Source organism: Laetiporus sulphureus (assembly GCF_001632365.1).
Source record: "Laetiporus sulphureus 93-53 unplaced genomic scaffold LAESUscaffold_33, whole genome shotgun sequence".
NCBI lineage: Eukaryota > Fungi > Basidiomycota > Agaricomycetes > Polyporales > Laetiporaceae > Laetiporus > Laetiporus sulphureus.
The window spans coordinates 114,573-134,716 of record NW_024468542.1 but is presented as its reverse complement, the minus strand read 5'-3'; the positions used below and the strand labels follow the sequence as shown (position 1 = coordinate 134,716).

The window sequence follows — 20,144 nt, the reverse complement described above, 5'->3', positions numbered from 1 at the left end:
GATGGTGATTGTATCTATCTTGGGGTGTTTTCACGTCTGCATTCTATCTGCTGTAATATAGTCATTTCGCGCCTTTTTTGGGTTTCTGCACACGTTGTTATAGATTACATCTCTGAGAACAATGAATGCGTTTGTATATACGATGGACAGCAATAGCTACAGCGATAAAGCAAGCGACACACAGCAGGTACGGACGTGCGGGATCACAGACAAAGCAGATGCAGATGGGATTGCGAGAGCACACTGAAAGCAGAGCAAGACGTAATAAGAGATAAAATCGCACTGATACCTCATTTCGAAGAAGCCTTAAGTGTGGTCACAGCATGCCGGGACTCATCCCACGCACAGTGGACCTGCTGGAATTGCAGCTTTTTGCGGCGCGGTTCCGGCATGACGCACGTCTGCTCGCGCTGCTCGCATGCCCTGCATCACCGCCGCCCACCATCAGCACGCCCGCGCATCCACAAAGAGAGATTTATATACTTACGAACACGAGCTGTCGCCTGAGCCCGAGCCCGCGGAAGCGCGGCTGCACGCGATTTTGCGCTTGCGGCAGAACGCGCAGGCGGCGGGCTTGCCAGTGCCCGTGTAGATGCGTCTCATGCGCGGGATGTGAGTGGGATCGGCGAGCTTGGGGACGCCGAGCAGCTCTCCAGTGGATACGGAGTACATGATGGGTGCGGGTTGGAAGTCGAAGGTGGTGGCATCTTGCGGCTTGGGGATGGGAGCTCGGATGTCGCTCGACGCGTCGGGGGGCGGGGAAGACGTATCGATGAACGAGGAGGACGCGTATGTGGATGGGGAGGATGCATCGGTGGATGGGGAGGAGACGCTGCAGGATGCAGAGTCAGAGCCAGGCGACGGAGAGCATTCGGCATCATCGAAGGCTAAATTGAGGACAAGGTGAATATAACATGCAGTCAAGCCAGTAAACGCGTACGACTGATTGCCCCATTCTCATTTACATATTTATACCATAGTACGTTCAGTTCATCAGGAGATAAGTCATCCTATATCGCGCAAAATTGTCAGTGGCTGCACAGGGTCACTGGAAAAGAGGTCACATACATCTGGGCAATCGTTGAGGTTTGTTACTACATGGTACAAAGCCGGACGTGATTTGCACAACACGCCGTGAGCGGTGGGGATAGTGCCCATGCCTCCAATTACGCGCTGATCGAGCACGAATGGAGGTCAACACATGCAGCGAGATGTCAGAGGAAAACCCAGTAGCGAGCCAGATTCTTGAGTGGCAGACGGATAAGATCATAGATATGTTTTATTCCCGCACTCTCACCATATCCTTCGAGGGCAGAGAAGAACCGACCTTCGGCATCCTCTAACGACCGCAGAGGATTTCGGATATGATCTTCTCTCGACACCAGGCCAGGGTCGCGCAACTGTGGGCGAGCTGGACAAATATCGCAAGTCGTCGTGACTCGTCGGAGACTTCAGCTTCATTTTAACCGGGTGCATTCGCATGAAGTAAGCGGACCTCGCGCCCTTGTCCTTACGCGTTCGAGCCTGAGCGTGCAGAGTCCGACGCTCAGCTTTGCACCCAGACCTCTTCTCGCTGCACATGTTGCATGGAGCGGATTCCGAGGATCCCTCCATGGGTGGCACAGATATGCGATATCGCAGGATGTTACTCGCGGGAGGCCGTCTTCTTATTCGTATATCAAAGTAAGATCAGGCAGAAAGCAAAGTAATTGATCAGAACCTCGATCTGCCCAACATCATTATTAATAGAAGTCGTTTCACCGTGTAAAAGTATTCAGCGCACCTCGGCGCGATATTTTACCCGCTAAATAAAATTTACGTGAGTGAATGAAGTATCGACGGGTGCAGTCCTCGAAATGAAAGCCTGGGAGGGGCCAACTGAATGGGTTTGCCCAACTGAATGGTTGCGGTGGCCGCAATTAATAGCCGCCCATAGCGCGATCACGTGCTGGCCGCGTTCTTCTCAAGCGCCCGAAGTCGAACTTGTCTTCGACTTGTTTTTTTGTAGGTCAATATTGATGCTGGACTCTCTCTGATCTGTTCATTCGTTGTACTCTGAAACCAAATCACGACGAACGAAAAACTACTTTTGATTCCTGGAGAATATACATTGTTTTGGTATCGCCCCCGACTGTGTCTGGCGGTGATCCCACACGTTTTCCTGTTCACGGCCTCACTGCTCTCTTCGCCCAGCAATGCTGAGCTCACGCCCACTCGATCTGAACCATGGAGATGGTCCGTCATTCAAGACCCCAGCCAGAGGCCTGAAAGGCAAGAATGGTCCTCAAGAAAACGTCTACGGCCTCAGCATGACAGTCAATGCAAAGGGCAAGAGCTTGCAAACCCCCCGTCGGCCGCTGACCGTCCGTGAGTTGACTGCTCTATCGCATTAGCTTCTCTCTCACAGGACCCCATTGTAGAGAGCCATAAGGCCTTGAGCAACAGTATCAAGCCCATGGTGCGCATCGCTCGCCCGCTCGGCGACAAGACGCCCTTCCCCAACCGCGTCGCGCCCGCCGTGCCCTTCGAAAGCCCGGCTCCCAAAACAGGGAAGCTCGCCAAGCTGTCCCTCCTCGACGCCGACGACACCCCAGCGAAGCCCGCCATCAGTCCCGGGGCGCTTCTCCGCCCGTCGTCCGCGCGGAAGAGCCTGCGCGCGCCGCGGCCGAGTCTGGTGGGCAACTGCTTCAAGACGCCGATCACGACGGGGAACCACTGGGATGTGAGCGATGGGGATGTGAGCGTCGCGGAGGCGGAGGCCGAGGAAGAGAAGGTCGAGGTGCAGGAGGAGGACTATGATGAGATCGAGTACATGCCCCCGACGGCGATCAGTGAGTGCCTTGGCGCAAATAGGTTCTGCGGGTGCGCTTCATGATTGTTCGTGTGCAGTCCCGCCGTACGAGCCCCCGTTCGAGATGCCCGATTACAGTGTGGTTGGTAAGACCCTACTGGAAATGGCTTACTGCCCCAAGTTCGACGACTCCGTGGATGCGTACTATGCTGCGGACATCGAGATCGAGATCGATTCGGAAGAGGTATGGCTCGCGAGCGGGTTCGTCGCGGATCCGTCTAAATGGGAAAGGCTCGAACTTCCTGAGCTCGGTACGTCAGTGGTCTACTCATGAGTCACATCTCATATCGATAAACTATTATGTACAGATGACGAGGATGATATCTTCTTCTCTCCATCAAGCGTAGCAGAGTCCAATGCCACGACCACACCTACACCCCAGCCACCCACATCTACACCCCAGCCACCCACGCGCCCACCCTCCGCCATCTCCTCCGCGCCATCAGCGACCAGCGGTCCACCCACCCGCGCGCCCTCGCGAACGACCAAGACGACCACCATCCCGACGCGTTCCGCATCCGCCACTTCCACTAGCACAAGCAGATCCGCCATCGGCGCCGGCGCCGGCGCTGCCAAGCCAGCGCCTACGACGTCCACTCGCACTGCCACGAGCACGACCAGCCGGCTCACGCGCTCTACTGCGGCGTCGGCAGCACGCAGCGTGACTGGTGCGAGGAAGCCTGCGGTGCCCGCTGCTCGAGTGATTCCTTCGAGTGCGACAAAGTCGAGTACAGTAGCGGCTAGAAGGCCAGCCGTTGCGACACCTTCTGGTAGGGCTGCGGTCGGTAACGTACCAGCGAGGTCGACAAGGTCCACAGGAACAGCCACGCAAAGCAAGAGCGTCACTGGTCGCTTGGTACCGGCTACAAAGGCTGCAGGCGAGGCATCAAGAAGCAGGACAGAAGGCGGGTTGGGCAGGATGAAGGCTGCTTCCGCTGCTGCGCCGGCTGGTATGGTTGGCGGGGTGACAAAAGCCATAGCAGAGGAGGACGCGTTGATCGAGTTTGGTGGGGACGCTCTTGATGGGTTGGAAGAGGACTTCCAGTTTGATGTCTGAAGGCAGATTGATGGGGAGTCGGTCGTTGTTAGTTTCTGACTGGAATCTGTGGACTTGTTTTTGAAACTATCTCGATGTGTCTTATGTAGCTACTCTTTTCACCTGCGATTGAGAGGGCAATTCGCCAACAGGGAGATATAGATACTTTGCAAGCTGAGTTGCAGAAATTGTCTTGCACGGGTACCCAGCCGCGCGGTCGATGATCTGCTGGTTGAGAAGGGCAAGACGCTTCACGCTCTCCAGAGTCTCTGAACATTAGGAAGACGGATGTGCACTCTCTGGTCTGCAGGGACTTTGAGGGAGTAAAAGCCTGATTGCCGGTGTCTACATGTTGGACGGTGCCATCCCGAAGGGAGAAGTTGCTGCGAGCAACGGTTCTGGGTAATCGTTATAGCAGTCGGCTAGCAAGCGTTGAGCAGTGTAGAAGTATGCCATCCACTGCCAGGTTTCCGTCGCGCAGCGTCCTCTACATCCTCTGGGGCTTCTACATCCCGGCCTTCCAGTGCCCGCACCGCGTCGAGCGCGTCGGCACCCTCGCCGACGGCGGCAAGTGGGTCTGCGGACTCGCCCGGCTCGCCGCGCAGCCCTCGTGTGTCGTCTACTCTTTCGAACCTATCTTGATGTGTCTTATGTTGCTATCCTTTTCGCCTGCGATTGAGAGGGCAATTCGCCTTGTTACTCAGGAGCGAAAACTTATTTCGACGATCCGCTGCCTCTCGGATGGCGATAATAAAGAGGCTGAGGAGGGCGACGTTTCACGCTTTTTTGAGTCTCTTCGAGGCGAAAGCTCTGGGTGGGTGATGAAAGACAAGTTCATCATAAAGCCTGGAAGAGAGGCTGGTAGAGTGGCCACAAGCACAAATCATCGCCTTCACATTCTCCGAGCATGGCAAGATTAGGAAAACGTATATGCATTCTCCGGCTTGCAGGAACTTTAAGAAAGCAAAGATCTGGTTGCTGGCGTCTACAGATTGAACGGTGCCGTCTCGACAGGACAACTTGCTACGAGCAGCGATTCTGGGTAGTCGCTCTAGCAGTCGGCTAGCAAGCGTTGAGCAGCGAAGAGGCGAAACATGAAGCGAAGAGGCAGGGCAGTGAGGCGTGCGATTGTTCTACGCTGATCATCGCGTATGTCAATAATATTACAAGCCGGCTGGACTTCTTTCAGGGGTGCTAGTGATCGCGTAGCTCACCGAAGCGCAGATGAGGTGGTCCCCGCCTTCACGTCACATTCCGAAAGGATGAATCCAGTGTTCATTATTTTTTCCGTTGAGCGCGTCGTGTCGCCGTCAATCCTGGCATGGTTGATAACCTGATAGACATCAAAATCATGAATACCCGAGAGACCGACTCAGAGGGTTCGAGCAAACCACGAGTGTCTCCCGGGGATTTTGCGCTGCGCAACTGGGGTTCTAGAAACAGCGCTCGGTGAGCGGAGCTGTCGCTGCAGACGACGAGCATGGCTGACATGAAACGGGGCCCCCGCCAAGTCATCGTCGTTACCCCTGTCGTCTCGCCCAACTCCTCTCATTAACATTTCCCCTAGCCCACCGTTCTCAACCTCTCCGACTTCAACAGGCCTCCATCCTTCGCTTGCATACCCCGCTAGGCAGCCAGAATGACGCCAAAGCATTTCCTCTACCGCCATCCGCTGCTCACCGCCCTCACAGTCATCAGCGTTCTCCTCGTCTTTTGCTTCTTCCCGCCAGGCCCCCCAAATGGCCACGGCGGCTCCTTCAGCAGAGGCAGGGGCGTCGATGCAACACGCTGGGCAGTCATGGAGGAGGAGGCACGCTACGAACAGGTCCTGCGTGAGCGTCAGATGATGGTGCGCAAGTGGGGGCCCACACCCGAGCGCGTAGAGGCGTGCGCTTTCTTATCTTCTTACGCGCCCGCATTAACGCTGACCCTAAGTTCCCGTACACTACCAGGTTCCCACTACGCGACGATTTCTACACCCTCTGGGACTTCTACATCCCCGCCTTCCAGTGCCCGCACCGCGTCGACCGCGTCGGCACCCTCGGCGACGGCGGCAAGTGGCTCTGCGGGCTCGCCCGGCTCGCAGCGCAGCCCTCATGCGTCGTCTACTCTTTCGGGGTGAACAACGAGTCTTCCTTCGAGGCTGCGCTCCTGCGCGCCGTGCCCGGATGCCAGGTGTGGGGATACGACTTTAGCGTGCGCGCGTTTGGGCCGGAGATCGAGCAGGACGAGGAGCTGAGGGCGAGGGCGCACTTTGCGCCGTGGGCACTGGGGCCGCAGGACGGCGTGTGGGCGGACGGCACGCAGGTGTGGTCGCTTGCGAGCCTCATGCAGATGAACGGGCACGAGTTCATCGACGTGCTCAAGGTGCGTGTCGCGTGCTGCTCGCCTGTGTATCGCTAATCCAACTCCCGCAGATCGACATCGAGGGCGCGGAATTTGCTGCGCTGTCTACTTTCATCGACCACGTCACCCGGGCCAACGCCTCAGCTCTCCCTCCCCCTCCACGGCACCCACACGGCCCTCCTCCCCCACCTCCGCAGCCCGTCCTCCCCATCGGCCAGCTGCAGATCGAGCTCCACGCGCGCCCGGACAGTGGGTACCACACGTTCGCCCGGTTCAACTCGTGGTGGGAGAGCCTCGAGGCTGCGGGCCTGCGCCCATTCTTCGCCGAGCCGAATCTCGTGTACGTGAACCTGATCAAGGGCGTGAGGCCGGATCTGAGCGAGGTGAGTGGGCGAGCGGTGAGTTGGTGTGTGGCTGACGGAGCGGTTCTTCTAGTATTCGTTCATGAACATCCGGGGCCGGCACGCGTTGGTGACGGACCGCTACCTGTGATCTCTGGCAGTAGACGCACCCGTGGACTCTGCGCAAGCCATCATTTTAACGCAAGTATAGTTGTCTACCTATGGACTCTCAGGAGCCTTCATACCCGCTATTGCTCGCTGGCGAGCTCCCTACCATACTATTCGTATACTTGCGAACCCTCGCGCGTTCTTGATGGACGAAGGATACTGCTACGTACAACTCTAAAGTGTATATCATACGACGAGATCGACGCCTGTCAGTGACTACGATCGGGGCATCATGTGCATGCATTCAAGGCACAAATCACAAACTACATTGCTGTCCTCTGGATATATGGACCACATGCTTACTTCATTCCGTTCGGTTCCAGAGCCTCCACGATGTGGATGGTTCGCTTCAACTCCGGCGCGTTTTACTGATGGAATGAAGTAAGTCAGCTGATCCCAGCCGCAGGATTAGAATTTACAATTTGCTGGTTTGAAAGGATGGGGGCCCGAGTAGAGGCAGATGATATCAGGGACGTGTTTTTCGCCGATTCGACGTGGCCATGGGTTTCTCTACATATGATGCATGCTCTGGCGCCGAGGGCGGCGATTGCGATGCAGTCCGCAGAACCTTGTCCTTGCATGAGGATGGCTGCGAGCGAGCGAGCCTGTTCCGTTACAGCGTCGCGTAAGGGTGAGTCGCGCATGCTCAATAGTCACTGTTGCCCCTGATTCGATAGCCACAGATGCACGGCTCTTTCGTGAAGCGCCTACACGCCTCACCGACGACCCTCAGCTTTTCTCTCGCATCGTGAAGGTTTGCGCGATGATATGGCTCAAGACACTTACGTGGGAGGTAAGGAGAGAATATAGTAAGCGGGTTCGTTTTTCAAGGCGACATCATCCGTGCTGTTAGACGTAACTTACTATTCGTTCCAATGCCGTAGCGTACCTAGGATATAACTATCCACAACCTTGCGGGCTTCAGAAGTATCTACTCATATCCGGACAGCAGACTGGCCTCCCATAGGGATTATCAAGGGTCCTCTTGAAAGCGCCCCCACCAACTCATAGGCGTTATGCCCGTCGTCTCGCCCAATATTTGTCCTCCTCTCATGAACGCTTCGCCTCCCAGCGCCCTCCACCTCTCCGCCTCTTTCACACCCGCTATCGCTCGTGGCGAACCTGCGTACCATATAATTCGTCTACTTGCGGATCCTCGCGTGTTCTTGATCGACGAAGGATACTACTATGTACAACATCGAAGTGTATATTTTGCTCACTCTGGGTGCATTCAAATTGTTATATAGGCATATCGATCATAGCAGGATATCATCAAGAATACTGAGTACAACAGGCCTACAGTAAGATGTCTGGGTACCTCAAGCAAGCAAAGAAACAAGCGAGCGACAAATCCTCCTCGACCCCATCCGCCCTACACCTCACCAACACCGCTCCTGCTCCACTTTCCAGAGCCCTGATCCGAGACGGGGCTCAACAGCGCTGCACCGTTCCCGCCGACGGTCGAGAACGTAATGGGCAACAACTCGTCCTCCTTATCCGACTTGGACGTGCCCGTCGACGGCTGCACGGTCGACGTCGCCCCCGTCGCGAACTGCATGCTCTGTGCCTGGCTGATCGTCGTGCGGTCCCACGCGCGACGCGTCGCAACGCGGAGGACGATAAGCTGCGGCGAGAGACACTGCAGGTACGTGTCCGCATCAGACCCCATCCCGCTTCACGAACAAGCACACGAGGGCACTCACCGTGAGCTTCGCCCACACCTGCCCGAACGCGATGCTGACGTCGCTCCCGCGCGCATACGGCACGAGGAACATGATACCGAGCATGCTGTACGGCGCTGCGCTCTCGATCATGAGCGACGCGAGCCCCGTGTAGAGCTGCGCGCTCTCCCTGCCCATCGCGGCGCGCACGAAGCGCGAGAGGTAGACGAGGCGCCCGCAGATGAGCAGCGTGAGGCAGATGTTGAGCGCGATTGAGAGCGCATAGTAGGGCACGCCAAAGTTGACGGACTTGCCTGCGAAGAAGTCTCCGCCCGGGACACCTGCGGAGACGAGCTCGCAGATGGCGAGGGCTGGAGAGGCGTGAGTGGGCGTGAGATTGGGAAGGGTGGGGACGCACCGAAGGCGGCTAGGTAGACGAGAATTGGCAGGACGATGATGACCAAGCGGGATCCCCAGAGGATGAAACAGCGGTAGATCTGCGACAGCCATTCATCGTTGATCCGTGACTCGCATCAGAGCCCAGCCACTCACCAGTAGCGCATCACTCATGAAAATCAGCGCGACGACGGACGTCGACGATAGCGTCTCGTACCACACCGCAGTCTGCGTCGCGATGAACTCGGGCACACCGCCGGGCTCGTCACGGAACGTTATCCACATCTGCTCGCCCCACACGGCGTTGGTCGACACGTCGATCGTGAGCAGGAGCAGCATGATCGTGCTGTACACCGTGAAGAACCGGTCGCTCCGCCGCGCGTCAGACTTTGTTAGCAGCGCTTGCATCGTCGTGAAGTACATGACGAGATCGACGCCTGTCGGTGATTAGGATCGGTGGCATCTGCATCAGGTCTTTGTGTGTCCTGGGCAATTGATTGGAGGACGCACCGTAGAGGATGGCGCTCATCTGGCCACCGATGTAAAAGGCATGCTCGAAGACCTTGGTGGACATCGCGGTTGTCGATACTCACAGGATGGGAGGAGGGGAAGGGAGGGGAACAGATCAGGCCCGGGGCGCGACGGCTATCAATGGATTATGTACAGTTCCCTGCTATCCAAACGATCGACGAAACAAACAGTGCGTGTGCGTCGTCGCCCTGCTGTCTGATGGACGTAGTGGAGGATGGTGGTCGTGCCTGACGGGCACAGTCGTAACTCATAGACAGCCTCGGGCCTCGGCTATGCACTGGCAGCGACCTCAAGTCATCGGGAAAAGTTTCCCTCTCATGTGTAGAGGTGTCAAACGGGGATACCCCATATGCTCTTTGACAGAAGAGCCCGCGCTAGCGCAGGCCGAGCCTTACTGCCCATGCATCGTGGTTCGGCCTTGGCCTGTCCTGCTGATCTCGGAGGTCGGAGCTGCTGCTGCGGTGTATGCATTACGTTTCGCAATGGACGGCAGCAGTATGTGTACGGGATCGTTCGCTCGCGGAAGCAAATCACGATGAGCGGCACCCTCTGTGTCAGCGGCGCTGCTTACTCGCACACCGTTAGTAGCGGCGGGGAATGCTGGAAAGTCGATGCACAAATTGAGTGCTGTCCTCCGGATATGGACCACATGCTTCCTTCATTCCGTCGGCTCCAGAGCCATGCTGCTATGTCATGATGCGGAGATGGAGCGCTTCGCTCCGGCGCGTACTGATGGAATGAAGCAAGTCGGCTAACCCGAGCCGCAGGATTGGAATTTGGAATTTCCTAGTTTGAAAGGACGTGGGAGTCGAAGCAGGATGATATCAGGGACGTGTTTTCGCCGATTCGCCGTGCATTTTCTCTACATTTTCTTCTGGCGCTCTGGCGCCGAGGGGCCGCGATTGCGATGCAGTCGGCAGAACCTTGTCCATGCATGATGATGGCTGTGAACGAGCAAGCCTGTTTTCTTAGAGCATAAGGGCGAGTCTTTCATGATTCTTCAGCACTCAAATACTCACTAGCAATAGTCTCGCTATCGCAAGCCGGTCTCCTAATTCGATAGCGACGGATGCACAGCTCTTTCGTAAAGCGCCTACATGCCTCACCGACGACTCTCAGCTTCGCGCTTGTAGGCTTCAGCCTCATTGTGAAGGTTTGCGCGACGATATGGCTCAAGACACTTATGTGGGAGGTCACGAGAGAATACAGTAAGCAGGCCCTTTAAGGCGACAACATGCGTGCAATGACACGTAACTCACTATTAGCTCCAATGCCGTAGCATACCTCGGAGATGACTATCCAGAAGCTTGGCCCATCGAAATCCCCAACGTCCTCATGGCTTCCGACAACTCGATGCATTTCCAACTCGACACTCCCGACGGCATCGCCGAGTGGTCCTCTATCGTCCCCGGCGAGTCCGGGCTCCTCCACCTCGGGCCCCATCGTCAGCCGTTCACCGTCTCCATGTTCCACCAGCTGCGCTGCCTGAACGTCATCCGCGAAGAGCTCCTGTTCGACCGCGACAAGGACGATGAGAGCGCCCGGTCGGAGCTGGCGAGGCATTGCCTGAACTACGTGAAGCAGATGGTGTTGTGTCGTGGAGATCTACAGCTAGAGCCATTCCTTGCGCCGTCGAATACCGCGCCCATCGACTTGTATGGGACATATGAATGCAGGGATTGGGGAGCGGTGTACAAGGAGATTGAGAGGAACCAGCTGGAATACGCTCAGTGGCGAGAGGCGCAGGAATCCATGTCCGGAGGGCTCTGACGTGCACAAGATAATACATCCGTGATTAAACCATCTTGTCCATTGAAATATAGTAGCCTTGCCTTCTCGAAGATGCTGCTGCTGAATAGGGTCGCCCGAGTGTAAAGATCAAGGTTCGCTCGTAGTGGCTTGCAAAACGAGCCTCAAGTCGCCAGTAACCGGATTACGCTATTCTGTAAGCGGACATTCCACCAAGTTTCACTTCTTCGGCTGCGCAGAGCGTTCGATGAAAGGACATCATCGGCAATTTAACGTTTGATCTATTCCTGCAAAGTACATCGCCGTGAAGGCAAAACGACTAACACTCGAGATGCTAGTGCCGCGCACATACCTAGAGATCCTATCCTATCAAACGTGCCGTGTACTGTCAACTATTCCACGAGGAGCGACCGACAGCCGCCGTTGATGGCAGTCCCGGCGTCCCGAGAGCTAACGTGCCGGAAACGCAGAGTTCTCCAATACGGCACAAGCGCGCCCTAGTACAACGACTATTCATAAATGACATCAGTTATAGCGTAAGTATGGGCTGTACATTGGACACCTTCTGATGGACGGGTACAACTCACCGAAGATAGAGCTGCTCTAGAATGATGGCGCGATCGTGTCGTCCATTGTGGCGCATGCTGGCAAAGGCTTGTGGCACTGCGTCCGCCAAGCCTACGTCGCAACGCTCATAAAGGATCCGGATACGGCAGCGTAATTGGCAGACGAGGACATGAAAGTGAAGGAGCGGTGAAACGAACACGCACGTTCCACATGCACTGATGATAATTGCCCGTTTCGGAAGAGAGCAGAACTCACGCATCATGCATCAGATAACAGCCAACTTCCATTCAGCATGTGCTTCTTCTGCGAGAATCGCGCGCGCGCGCGGAACCCATCATGATCAGGAAACGGAGTGCGCTAGTTGGCCGCTGATAGTAGTTGCCGTGCGGGACCGGGCGAAGATTCAGTCAACGATGCGCGGGCGTTCGGCTGCACTGCAATACAGAACAGCATGACTGTATATGTATATCCATAGAGGCTTCGAAGAGTTTCAGCCACTGCGTGAGGGTATATAGACCTAAGCGGTAGGACGAGTGAGCACAACGTCCCCCCCCCTTCGGTCAAAATGAAAGTATTTACCGCTCTCTTCGCTGTCGCCTGTGCTCTTTCTGCTGTCTATGCAATTCCTGTAGAGGAGCGAGCTGCCGCTCCTACGGATGCAATTTTCCTTCGTCCCGCCAGGCGTGCACAAGGTACGTCAGAAGGCAGTAATCATTCAACGCTGCTCACCGGCATGTCCCTTGTGATAGTTGCTCGAGGAGTATCGCCTATCGATGCAGTATTCCTAGCACCCGCCACTGGTGAGTCGGTTTTGCGAGATCGTCGTCAGAGTCTGGTCCTCAACCCCTTATCCCTCTCAGTCGAGAGAAGGGCATCGCCCACGGACGCCATCTTCTTACGCCCCGCAGAGAGACGTGCCGCAGGCAAGTCCGAAATACCGTCGTAATCAATATTTGGCTCATTTTTTCTCGCAGAAGAGACGTCGCCTGTAGATGCTGTCTTCCTGCGTCCCCGCGAGCGGCGTGACGAAGGCAAGTGCACGCCTCTAAAATCAGGGGGTGTACGGCTCATCATCCTCCCGCAGCACATCCAGTATCGCCTACTGATGCAGTATTCCTGTCTCCTGCTTAGTTGTTGGACCCATTGATCATAGGTTCGTCGAGAACGAGCAATAGAAATTGAATATCACTCATCATTATCCCAGACGGACGTGCGTATGTCCGCGTTACATGCGCATATGCCCGAAGAGGGAACCCATTAGTGGAGGTTCCAGAATCATCATCATGTTTGTGTTGCTACTGCCGTTGAGCACCCCCCGAATTCAAAGTTGTCGTTGAGAGAAGTCCGGACGCTTCGGATTGTATTTGCGGGCATGTTTCGGTTTGACTGTTGGGTTCTAGCCGTGTACCTGTGTCTTGATAAGATGTCACCCCCGGTCCCACTTGTGAATGTATCATTTCCGTAATATGTTTGTACTGTGACCCCATTGATAGTAATGGGTAGAAACCACTGTTCTGTGCCTCTGAGAGTGTGGTATACATCGCTCTTTGTTTGTCTGAATTCAGAAAACGGGACATCGGGAGTAGAACATCGAAGCGAGGAGGAAAATCCACATCTTGATTCGTTGATCACCAACCTAAGCGGAAGGTCAAAAATACAATCACCATCGAAAGATCTTCCGTTCATTTCTTCTTTGTTTCAGAACTTCACCGACACCCAGGGCGCATCCAAAGTCGCCGGACCGCGAGAGAAATGCAAATTCAGTAGAGGCTGTGTTCTAGCCAACGATGTACACACCGGTGCGAACACATCTCCTATGGCTATGCTGTCAGAACAGTACCTAAGTGGAGCATGACACACACACGAACATCAAATCCCACTGACTGATGCGAACCGACGATCACCCGTCTTCCCAGCGCTCGGTACTGATTCAGTCTCGAAGGCGGCCCGAAAATTCGAAGCTGATGGCACCATTCTCTCAATAGGATGCGAGCCATATGTCACCTACTTTTTTTGCACTAGACCTGATACCAGGTGAATCGAGGCAACACGATATGATTAGCATGGGTGATTGTGCACTTGCGACATCATTCAGCATCACGTTCGAATTATAAGAGCATGAACGGAGTACTCACGATGTCTGCAAGCTTTATGCAAGTAGCGATATCCTTTGCGTAACCATTGGGAACAGACAGTTGCACCTTCCGTTAATTTCGAATTATGACTTGTCAGGTCAGCACGCCAGATGGATCCAATGAGTCTTGATTGACTAGGGAATTAGTCAAATGACTGAATGGGGCAGAGCAATGGACCGCCCGGAAGAAGGCTGTCGGAGGGCACTCCGAAATCGAGCCCTGAGCGCGCAAGACTGCGCCGGGGCCTCCTGCGAACACTGCTTCCTTGATAGATTGAGAGGAAATTCAGTTCCGAGGGGAGATCTTGACTAGTCCAATATAAATCACTCACTTTGGCACTACGAGGTCGTGATTCTTCCGTAGCGCAGCTGATCTCTTACAATGTACAATCCGACCAGTTCGCTGCTTTGTCATCACGGAATTGGCAAAATGAATAGTAACATCAATGAACTCTAGTTGACAACGCAGACTCTCTCCTGGTGAGCGGAGTCTGTTAGACGGTCTGGTACTGATACATGAATATTCCTGGAACAAGATCAGGGTCTCCTAAGTGCAGACAAACGAATCAATAACTCACCCCAAGTCCCGTTCCTGGTTGCCCACACGTCCACTAGACAATCGGGAGAGTCTGCGCTGCAGGAAATCTCATACGTGTGGAGGGATCCCCAGCTGCACGGAAATTCGGGGAACCGCACCTCCTCGCCCGGTCCGGCAACGAGAGTGCCCACGTGTGTTTGACAGCGCGGGCGGGTCGCCCATGACAGTGAGCGCGGTTTGAGCTGACGTGAGACATCGAGCGCGCAGACGTCGAGATGCACGTCTCTAGCGCCTTCCGCGAGCTGGAGGGACTCGCTGTCCTCTGGAGAGGGAAGACGAAGAGCCAACGCACAGCTTTCCATGCCATAGTCCATCGTTCGGAACTGAAGAATGGTGTGTATCTGCGAGGACGGCGAGGACGTGTAAGCTTAGCCAGACAGAACCGAGCTGGTGTACGTACCGTGCTTGAGACCTGGAGATGGCGATCCAATGGAGTCATGGTACCGAAATTGCTCAGGTACCGATGCTCGTCCTCGACGCCGACCTTGTTAGGCTCGGTGCTGCTGACCTGTGCCGCTACGCGAGGCACGTTGACGATGGGATCGTACCGCGACGCATTCACTCGTCCCGATGCATACAGCTCGTCCAACCCAATGTACGGATTTCGAAACTCGAATTCATCCGTGGAAGGCCCGGACAAAGCTAGGACGGAGCGGAACACATACAGAAAGGCGATCAGGTCGAGAACAATGAAGAGCACGAGGATGCCAGTTGTCCCATGAAGTAGAGAGGAGATAATGGTTTGCGACTGGCTCCGTGCATGGGATGCTGGCGAACGTTGTCAGCCTCGACGACGACGAGCTATCCATAGCGAACTGTCGCCCACCTTTCTCCGGCGTGTCGTCCTCCTCTCGAGACCCTGCGTCCAACAGTGCGATCACTTCCTCACTACGGTCGTGCATAATGTCCTTGAACCCTGCGCAATTTGCACACGGTAGCTACAGCCTGGAAGAAGAAGAAGTCCTCGACAGGGTTGAGGAACCTTGTGGTCGGAGGCGGTGCGGAGGAAGATGGCAGGAAAGCGATGCGAGGAAGAACCATGATGTTGATAGCAGTATGAACTATCGAATTTCAAGCAAGATGCCCATGCTCCATTCGTAAGGAATCGTTGATATTCAGAGTCGAAAATCAGAAGTTTGATTTCCTTCAAGTTGTGCAGTTGTCTGGATGGTGGACATCGCCATCAGACAAGGTCGATTACAAGCGCCGGCGCTGCGACCTTGTGGCGTTTCCATTTCCACCTTTGAATTTGCCCTTTCTGCGCCCATCACGCAGACTACTTGCATCGGCGAGCTCGCGCATCATTCCCAATCACGCTGTCTAACAACACAGCCCAGTCCTCATACTCAGCTCACTCGAGCTATCTCCGACTATCTCTCGAGCCTCGAAACCTGCTCCAGGCGCCCCGAGCCAGAATAATATACATACAGAAGCTTCGGGCAAAGTTTCATCAATCAGAAGACTTCGTATCTAGGGCAAAGACGTAGAGCGGCCAATCTCCCCACGGTGAAGGCATGTTCCGCTCGCCCTTCAGATCGAACCCGAGAGCCTTGTACACCAATGCCTGAAAACAGCATTGCATGAGAAATTGTGGGATGCCAGAAGGCCACAATTACGGCACTCGCATTCGTCAGTGTCGTTGTGCTACACGCGAGCGTCTCGCCTTTCTCCTTGGCCTGTTACAATAGCTATTCGTCAGCAGACGGACCCTAATGCAGGAAGATCGGAACAATGCAGCACCTTGTCCCGAACAAGCCCAATAAGTGACCGCGCGATCCCTTGCTGTTGTCTTTCTTGCCGGACCATCGCCATATGAAGCCACCACGAATCCACCTTACCCTGGACATCAAGAGATGAGCGCCGAACAGTCGACCCTAGCATGAAGGACACAGCCATGCTCACCGTTGGCCCGATACAGCTGCTCACAAAGCCTGGGAACTCCGCCAGGTACTGCAGAGGTCGTGGTCAGCAGCCCTATGTAGAACCGACGTATTTGAGAAGGCTGTACGCACGGTGTCCTTGTAATACTCTTTGCCTTCCGGCGGCAGCCTTGCCATGAAGTCCGTCAAGCCAAGGTCGCGTTGTTCCTGCCTGTGCACAAGGTGTTTGGCTTCCGAAGCGCTCGGGAAAATAGTACTTACGTGCTGAACATCTCCTGGCCGGGTGGCATCCAGAGCGTGAAACCCGCCAGCTCGCCGTTCTCGTCGAGCGCTGCATAGTACTCCCCCGCGAGTACGCCTGCATTGAGCATCGCTCTGGCCATCGGACCCGCCAGGCTGACGTCTCCCCCGCAGAGACTCTCGATTGCGGGATCTGGCAGACCTCAGTCACGTTGTCATTCAGACGAATACTTGCCTTACCAGACTTCATGAGGGCGACGAATAGATTAACGGAGTCATCGATGAGTTTTGCTGAGGACAGTCAGTCTGGCCTGCATCGCCAGAACGAAGAGCAGAGCTCACGCGAGGGTTGTTCGACGCGCGTAATTGTCAGCGATGACATGGTACCGTTTGACTAGGATCGAGTGAGGCGATGAGCCAAATAATACGCATCCGTTATATGTGCTCATTAGTAAGGCGGCCTTCGCTGCCGGGACAAGCTGTGCACGCGGCATCAAGATCAGAAGTCTGCAATCCATGTGGCGCATCGTGTTCTGCAGAGCCGCTCCATCAAAGAAGGGCGCTCTGATAGGAATAACCACATCCATTTTATATGACATGACTACTGACCTTCTTGGAACCCGCCGACTTGCGCATCTTTCTTTCTTCCCCCATCATGTCGGGTCAGACAAGCCCGTGGACTTTGTCTTGCGTACTCTGCCTCCTGATTGTCGCGTCTGCCATCTGCAACAGCACGTTGAAGGATGTTGTGGACACGATGAGGGCCGCCAAGCGTCTGCGTAGGACACCGAGATGGACGCATGCAGAGCCGATGGAGGCTCACTGTGAGTACCGTTTGTAGTGAGCCTTCGATACAACTAACAGCCTTGAAGCATGGATCGGCAGTGACTATCCAGAGTTGTTCCCGGTCGACGCAGGACCAACCAAACTCCTCGTTGAGGACAGCGTGCACTATTCCTTGACGGCCCCAGAGGCGTACGAGGAGTGGCTATGGACGGCGCCACTCGTAGGCGACAATCACGTCCGGCTCGGGCCAGAAAAGCGCATGTTCGCAGTACCCATGTGCCACCAGCTCCATTGTCTGCGCAGCATACGCTCTGCACTCGAGGACGGTTGGAACAGCTTGCCTCCTGTACATCAGGGGCACATTCATCACTGCTTCAACTACCTGAGGCAATGGACGCTGTGCTCGGCGGATGTGACTCTCGAGCGGGGGGACTTCGTAGCGCGGAATTGGACAACTGAAAGGACGGGCGGGTTCCATACATGCCTGGGTTGGAAACCGGTCTATCGGGCGGTGGAGCAGAACTGGCTTGAGTGGGAGGAATTTCGCAATGAGCACGGTTTGTCAGAAGTGCATGTTACATAGTTTCTAGTCATCCTATCAATTTAATCAGGCTCACGTAGATCATGAAAAGACAGAATGCACTCAAAGGTCAGATACTATCAATTGAACCTTGTGTTATCTTGGATGGAAGCAAATCGTCAATACAAACGCGATGGCTGTCATGACTGAAATGAGGAACTCGCACCATGCGCTCTTGCGTTTCAAAAATTATAGTAGAAGTGCCTCAAGCTTAGTACTAATAGGTTTAAGACGTTGATAAGCCGTGGTTCGTGCTCTCCAGTGACCAGTCGCGTCAGACGCGACGCGCTCCACCATGTGACTGACGCGTCGGTGGCGTTGGATAGTGGCTAATATTGATGTTTACGAACCTTGAAGTTGTTACTATGCTGATCTGTCCGACCTTCGCCATCTGTCACGAATACAAGCTTCGAGTGAGTCGCAACCTCCTTAGGCCCATTGTATCCGTGATGCACGGATTTTATGGTTTCTTCACCGGCCTTGTGCTGTAGGTTTCCAAAAGTGTGCGCATTAGAACCTGTCACAAGTGCAAGCATCTCGCTGTCAGCACAGCCACTACAAAGTATCTCCCTGACACTTTCGGATAATCTGGGAAAATTTGTACGTTCAAGCATGATCCGGGCATCTGCGGATTGTCATCACGTTACTATGCGCAGGTCTGAAGGGGCTATCTCCGTCTACTGAGTCCTGAGTCCTGACTAGCTCTGAGCGAAGCAACGACCACAAGTCTCAGCTGGAAACTCTGTTTCAACTCTACAGCCTTCTCACTGTTCTTAGACTCATCGAACCGGTACTGCTTGCGCGTGTTAGACCTTGCACTGTCTTTGATTAACATTCGCTGTGCTGTGCGCCTTGACGTCCTCGATATCTCTCCATAATTCTGACTTGCTTAACGGTCTTTTTCGACCTGAACCGGTGAAACTGTGTTTGACAACATCTAGCTTCCACTTTGGTGCTTCTGGACGTTCGTTCTACAAGCTAGCGTACAGCGAATGCATTGACGTCGCGCTCTCTCTCCTGGAAACGCGTTTTGGGTGCAATTGCTGTGCCTGAGATCTGAGGCGATGCACGACCCGCCCTTGCCTTTTCTGTCCACAACGACGAAAATGTCAGTGTTGCGGCTGCTGGGGGCTTGCTTATAGAGCGAAGTTTCTGACAACTCCTTCCACCTCCCTTCTCATCTGGCTATCATGCCTTCGCCCCTCGTTGCCAGCACAATTCACGACATCATAATCAGAGTCGACAGTGATGGATCCTTTCACTCGAGCAGCCCATTCAAATCGCAAGAGAAGAAGTATCGAAGAGCGCGGCTTCTTCATTCCGAAGCCTTGAATATCATAGCTCTCTTGCGGGACGAGTTGATCGACCACGATAAGTTAGAATGTGACGCCATTCATCGACAGTACGTCTAAGCATCATCGAATGTTCATCTCCTGACCTTTCATTGTGGCGTAGGGTCGCGGACGCTAGCTACGCGGGAGGTTCGTGGTATCTGGAAACATCAGAGAGACTGTGGGACTTCGCATTGGTGAGTTTATTCGTGGCACTCTGACTAGGCTAACACAGCGAATGCGCTAATGTTTGCAGCGAACGTTCTGCAAAGTGAGTCACACCAACATTATGGCGTCGGTACATCCTGCACGCAGTCAAGTAACGATACCTCCCTCGCGTCCGCCTCAATTGGCCTCAACAACACAAAAGGCTAGGTCACCTTCGCAAGCTTCGGTCACACACTGGATGCCAGTGGTGTTGTTGCCTGTGTATTATACTCCTTGTACGCCGGTGCAGACGTGGTGGACGCCGAACGTTTCTTCGATAGGTTTGTTGCTGTCGAGTTTTCTTTGTCATGTCACTGACATCTTGCTGACATGAATACAGTTCCCTGACGATGCGCAGGCTGGAGAGATAGCATTTTAAGCTTGATGTGGCGGATTTTTCACTTTCACTTAATGACCTGTCCTGCATTTAAAGGGCCGCAGTATGATTTTAATGACTGTATACCCGGTGATGTATCGTGCAATGTTTCAATACGCTCAATGTAAGACATGAAGACTACATGCATTTTCGCAAGTGCAACGGTAGATGCTGCAAGGTAATCACGGTCATACAATTATATCGATGGGCATTGTAGCGGACCGCATGCTGACACGCAAGGAACAGCATTGATATACTTTACTTCTCAATCTGCGATGCTCAGGCTTTGGATGAGCTCGAGTGTTCATGCCGATGCGTCATCTGTTTGACGACGTACTTTTGACCGGTTATGGCTATCGAAGTCCG

General features: G+C 54.5%; 13 protein-coding genes across 13 annotated transcripts; 7 read left to right on the top strand and 6 right to left on the bottom strand.

Annotated features, from left to right (window-relative positions):
• Positions 1-290: 290 nt before the first annotated feature.
• Positions 291-1,270, bottom strand: LAESUDRAFT_814164 (uncharacterized protein; the record flags this gene model as incomplete). The annotated part of the gene is made up of 4 exons (XM_040914561.1): positions 1,069-1,270; positions 941-1,010; positions 488-887; positions 291-423 (listed from the first exon to the last, which is right to left on the bottom strand). Exons 1-4 carry the CDS (start codon positions 1,156-1,158, stop codon positions 291-293), a joined length of 693 nt encoding a protein of 230 aa, XP_040762032.1. The 5' UTR covers positions 1,159-1,270.
• Positions 1,271-2,195: 925 nt separating this feature from the next.
• LAESUDRAFT_657988 (uncharacterized protein) lies at positions 2,196-3,125 on the top strand (the record flags this gene model as incomplete). The annotated part of the gene is made up of 3 exons (XM_040904718.1): positions 2,196-2,367; positions 2,421-2,831; positions 2,890-3,125. 3 exons carry the CDS (start codon positions 2,196-2,198, stop codon positions 3,123-3,125), a joined length of 819 nt encoding a protein of 272 aa, XP_040762031.1.
• Positions 3,094-4,082, bottom strand: LAESUDRAFT_302870 (uncharacterized protein). The gene has a single exon (XM_040901897.1). The coding sequence runs from the start codon at positions 3,827-3,829 to the stop codon at positions 3,134-3,136; it is 696 nt and encodes a 231-aa protein (XP_040762030.1). The 5' UTR covers positions 3,830-4,082; the 3' UTR covers positions 3,094-3,133.
• Positions 4,083-4,820: 738 nt separating this feature from the next.
• On the bottom strand, positions 4,821-5,497 carry LAESUDRAFT_728098 (uncharacterized protein). The gene has a single exon (XM_040909360.1). The coding sequence runs from the start codon at positions 5,400-5,402 to the stop codon at positions 5,166-5,168; it is 237 nt and encodes a 78-aa protein (XP_040762029.1). The 5' UTR covers positions 5,403-5,497; the 3' UTR covers positions 4,821-5,165.
• Positions 5,376-6,850, top strand: LAESUDRAFT_303245 (uncharacterized protein). The gene is made up of 4 exons (XM_040901898.1): positions 5,376-5,774; positions 5,840-6,254; positions 6,305-6,616; positions 6,669-6,850. Exons 1-4 carry the CDS (start codon positions 5,527-5,529, stop codon positions 6,723-6,725), a joined length of 1,032 nt encoding a protein of 343 aa, XP_040762028.1. The 5' UTR covers positions 5,376-5,526; the 3' UTR covers positions 6,726-6,850.
• Positions 6,851-7,912, top strand: LAESUDRAFT_303324 (uncharacterized protein). Its single transcript, XM_040901899.1, has 4 exons — positions 6,851-7,123; positions 7,180-7,373; positions 7,426-7,551; positions 7,627-7,912. The coding sequence occupies exons 1-4, from the start codon at positions 6,975-6,977 to the stop codon at positions 7,707-7,709; spliced, it is 552 nt and encodes a 183-aa protein (XP_040762027.1). The 5' UTR covers positions 6,851-6,974; the 3' UTR covers positions 7,710-7,912.
• A 202-nt stretch (positions 7,913-8,114) lies between these two features.
• On the bottom strand, positions 8,115-9,373 carry LAESUDRAFT_658015 (uncharacterized protein; the record flags this gene model as incomplete). Its single annotated transcript, XM_040904720.1, has 5 exons — positions 8,115-8,381; positions 8,446-8,774; positions 8,822-8,900; positions 8,956-9,236; positions 9,310-9,373. 5 exons carry the CDS (start codon positions 9,371-9,373, stop codon positions 8,115-8,117), a joined length of 1,020 nt encoding a protein of 339 aa, XP_040762026.1.
• Positions 9,374-10,399: 1,026 nt separating this feature from the next.
• On the top strand, positions 10,400-11,186 carry LAESUDRAFT_728090 (uncharacterized protein; the record flags this gene model as incomplete). Its single annotated transcript, XM_040909359.1, has 2 exons — positions 10,400-10,538; positions 10,610-11,186. The coding sequence occupies 2 exons, from the start codon at positions 10,400-10,402 to the stop codon at positions 11,098-11,100; spliced, it is 630 nt and encodes a 209-aa protein (XP_040762025.1). The 3' UTR covers positions 11,101-11,186.
• Positions 11,187-12,211: 1,025 nt separating this feature from the next.
• Positions 12,212-13,227, top strand: LAESUDRAFT_814159 (uncharacterized protein; the record flags this gene model as incomplete). Its single annotated transcript, XM_040914560.1, has 6 exons — positions 12,212-12,338; positions 12,396-12,446; positions 12,507-12,569; positions 12,621-12,677; positions 12,731-12,799; positions 12,851-13,227. 5 exons carry the CDS (start codon positions 12,212-12,214, stop codon positions 12,775-12,777), a joined length of 345 nt encoding a protein of 114 aa, XP_040762024.1. The 3' UTR covers positions 12,778-12,799; positions 12,851-13,227.
• An 889-nt stretch (positions 13,228-14,116) lies between these two features.
• On the bottom strand, positions 14,117-15,554 carry LAESUDRAFT_682844 (uncharacterized protein). Its single transcript, XM_040905805.1, has 4 exons — positions 15,205-15,554; positions 14,779-15,146; positions 14,359-14,719; positions 14,117-14,306 (listed from the first exon to the last, which is right to left on the bottom strand). Exons 1-4 carry the CDS (start codon positions 15,278-15,280, stop codon positions 14,275-14,277), a joined length of 837 nt encoding a protein of 278 aa, XP_040762023.1. The 5' UTR covers positions 15,281-15,554; the 3' UTR covers positions 14,117-14,274.
• Positions 15,555-15,828: 274 nt separating this feature from the next.
• LAESUDRAFT_658088 (uncharacterized protein) lies at positions 15,829-16,880 on the bottom strand (the record flags this gene model as incomplete). The annotated part of the gene is made up of 8 exons (XM_040904727.1): positions 15,829-15,927; positions 15,989-16,054; positions 16,119-16,217; positions 16,281-16,328; positions 16,391-16,469; positions 16,520-16,691; positions 16,739-16,789; positions 16,841-16,880. The coding sequence occupies 8 exons, from the start codon at positions 16,878-16,880 to the stop codon at positions 15,829-15,831; spliced, it is 654 nt and encodes a 217-aa protein (XP_040762022.1).
• Positions 16,881-17,372: 492 nt separating this feature from the next.
• Positions 17,373-17,867, top strand: LAESUDRAFT_658080 (uncharacterized protein; the record flags this gene model as incomplete). Its single annotated transcript, XM_040904726.1, has 1 exon — positions 17,373-17,867. A coding segment is annotated over one exon (495 nt), but the record flags the coding sequence as incomplete, so codon positions are not given.
• Positions 17,868-18,920: 1,053 nt separating this feature from the next.
• LAESUDRAFT_728085 (uncharacterized protein) lies at positions 18,921-19,898 on the top strand. Its single transcript, XM_040909358.1, has 5 exons — positions 18,921-18,972; positions 19,078-19,266; positions 19,320-19,392; positions 19,452-19,683; positions 19,743-19,898. Exons 1-5 carry the CDS (start codon positions 18,929-18,931, stop codon positions 19,748-19,750), a joined length of 546 nt encoding a protein of 181 aa, XP_040762020.1. The 5' UTR covers positions 18,921-18,928; the 3' UTR covers positions 19,751-19,898.
• The last annotated feature ends 246 nt before the right edge of the window (positions 19,899-20,144 follow it).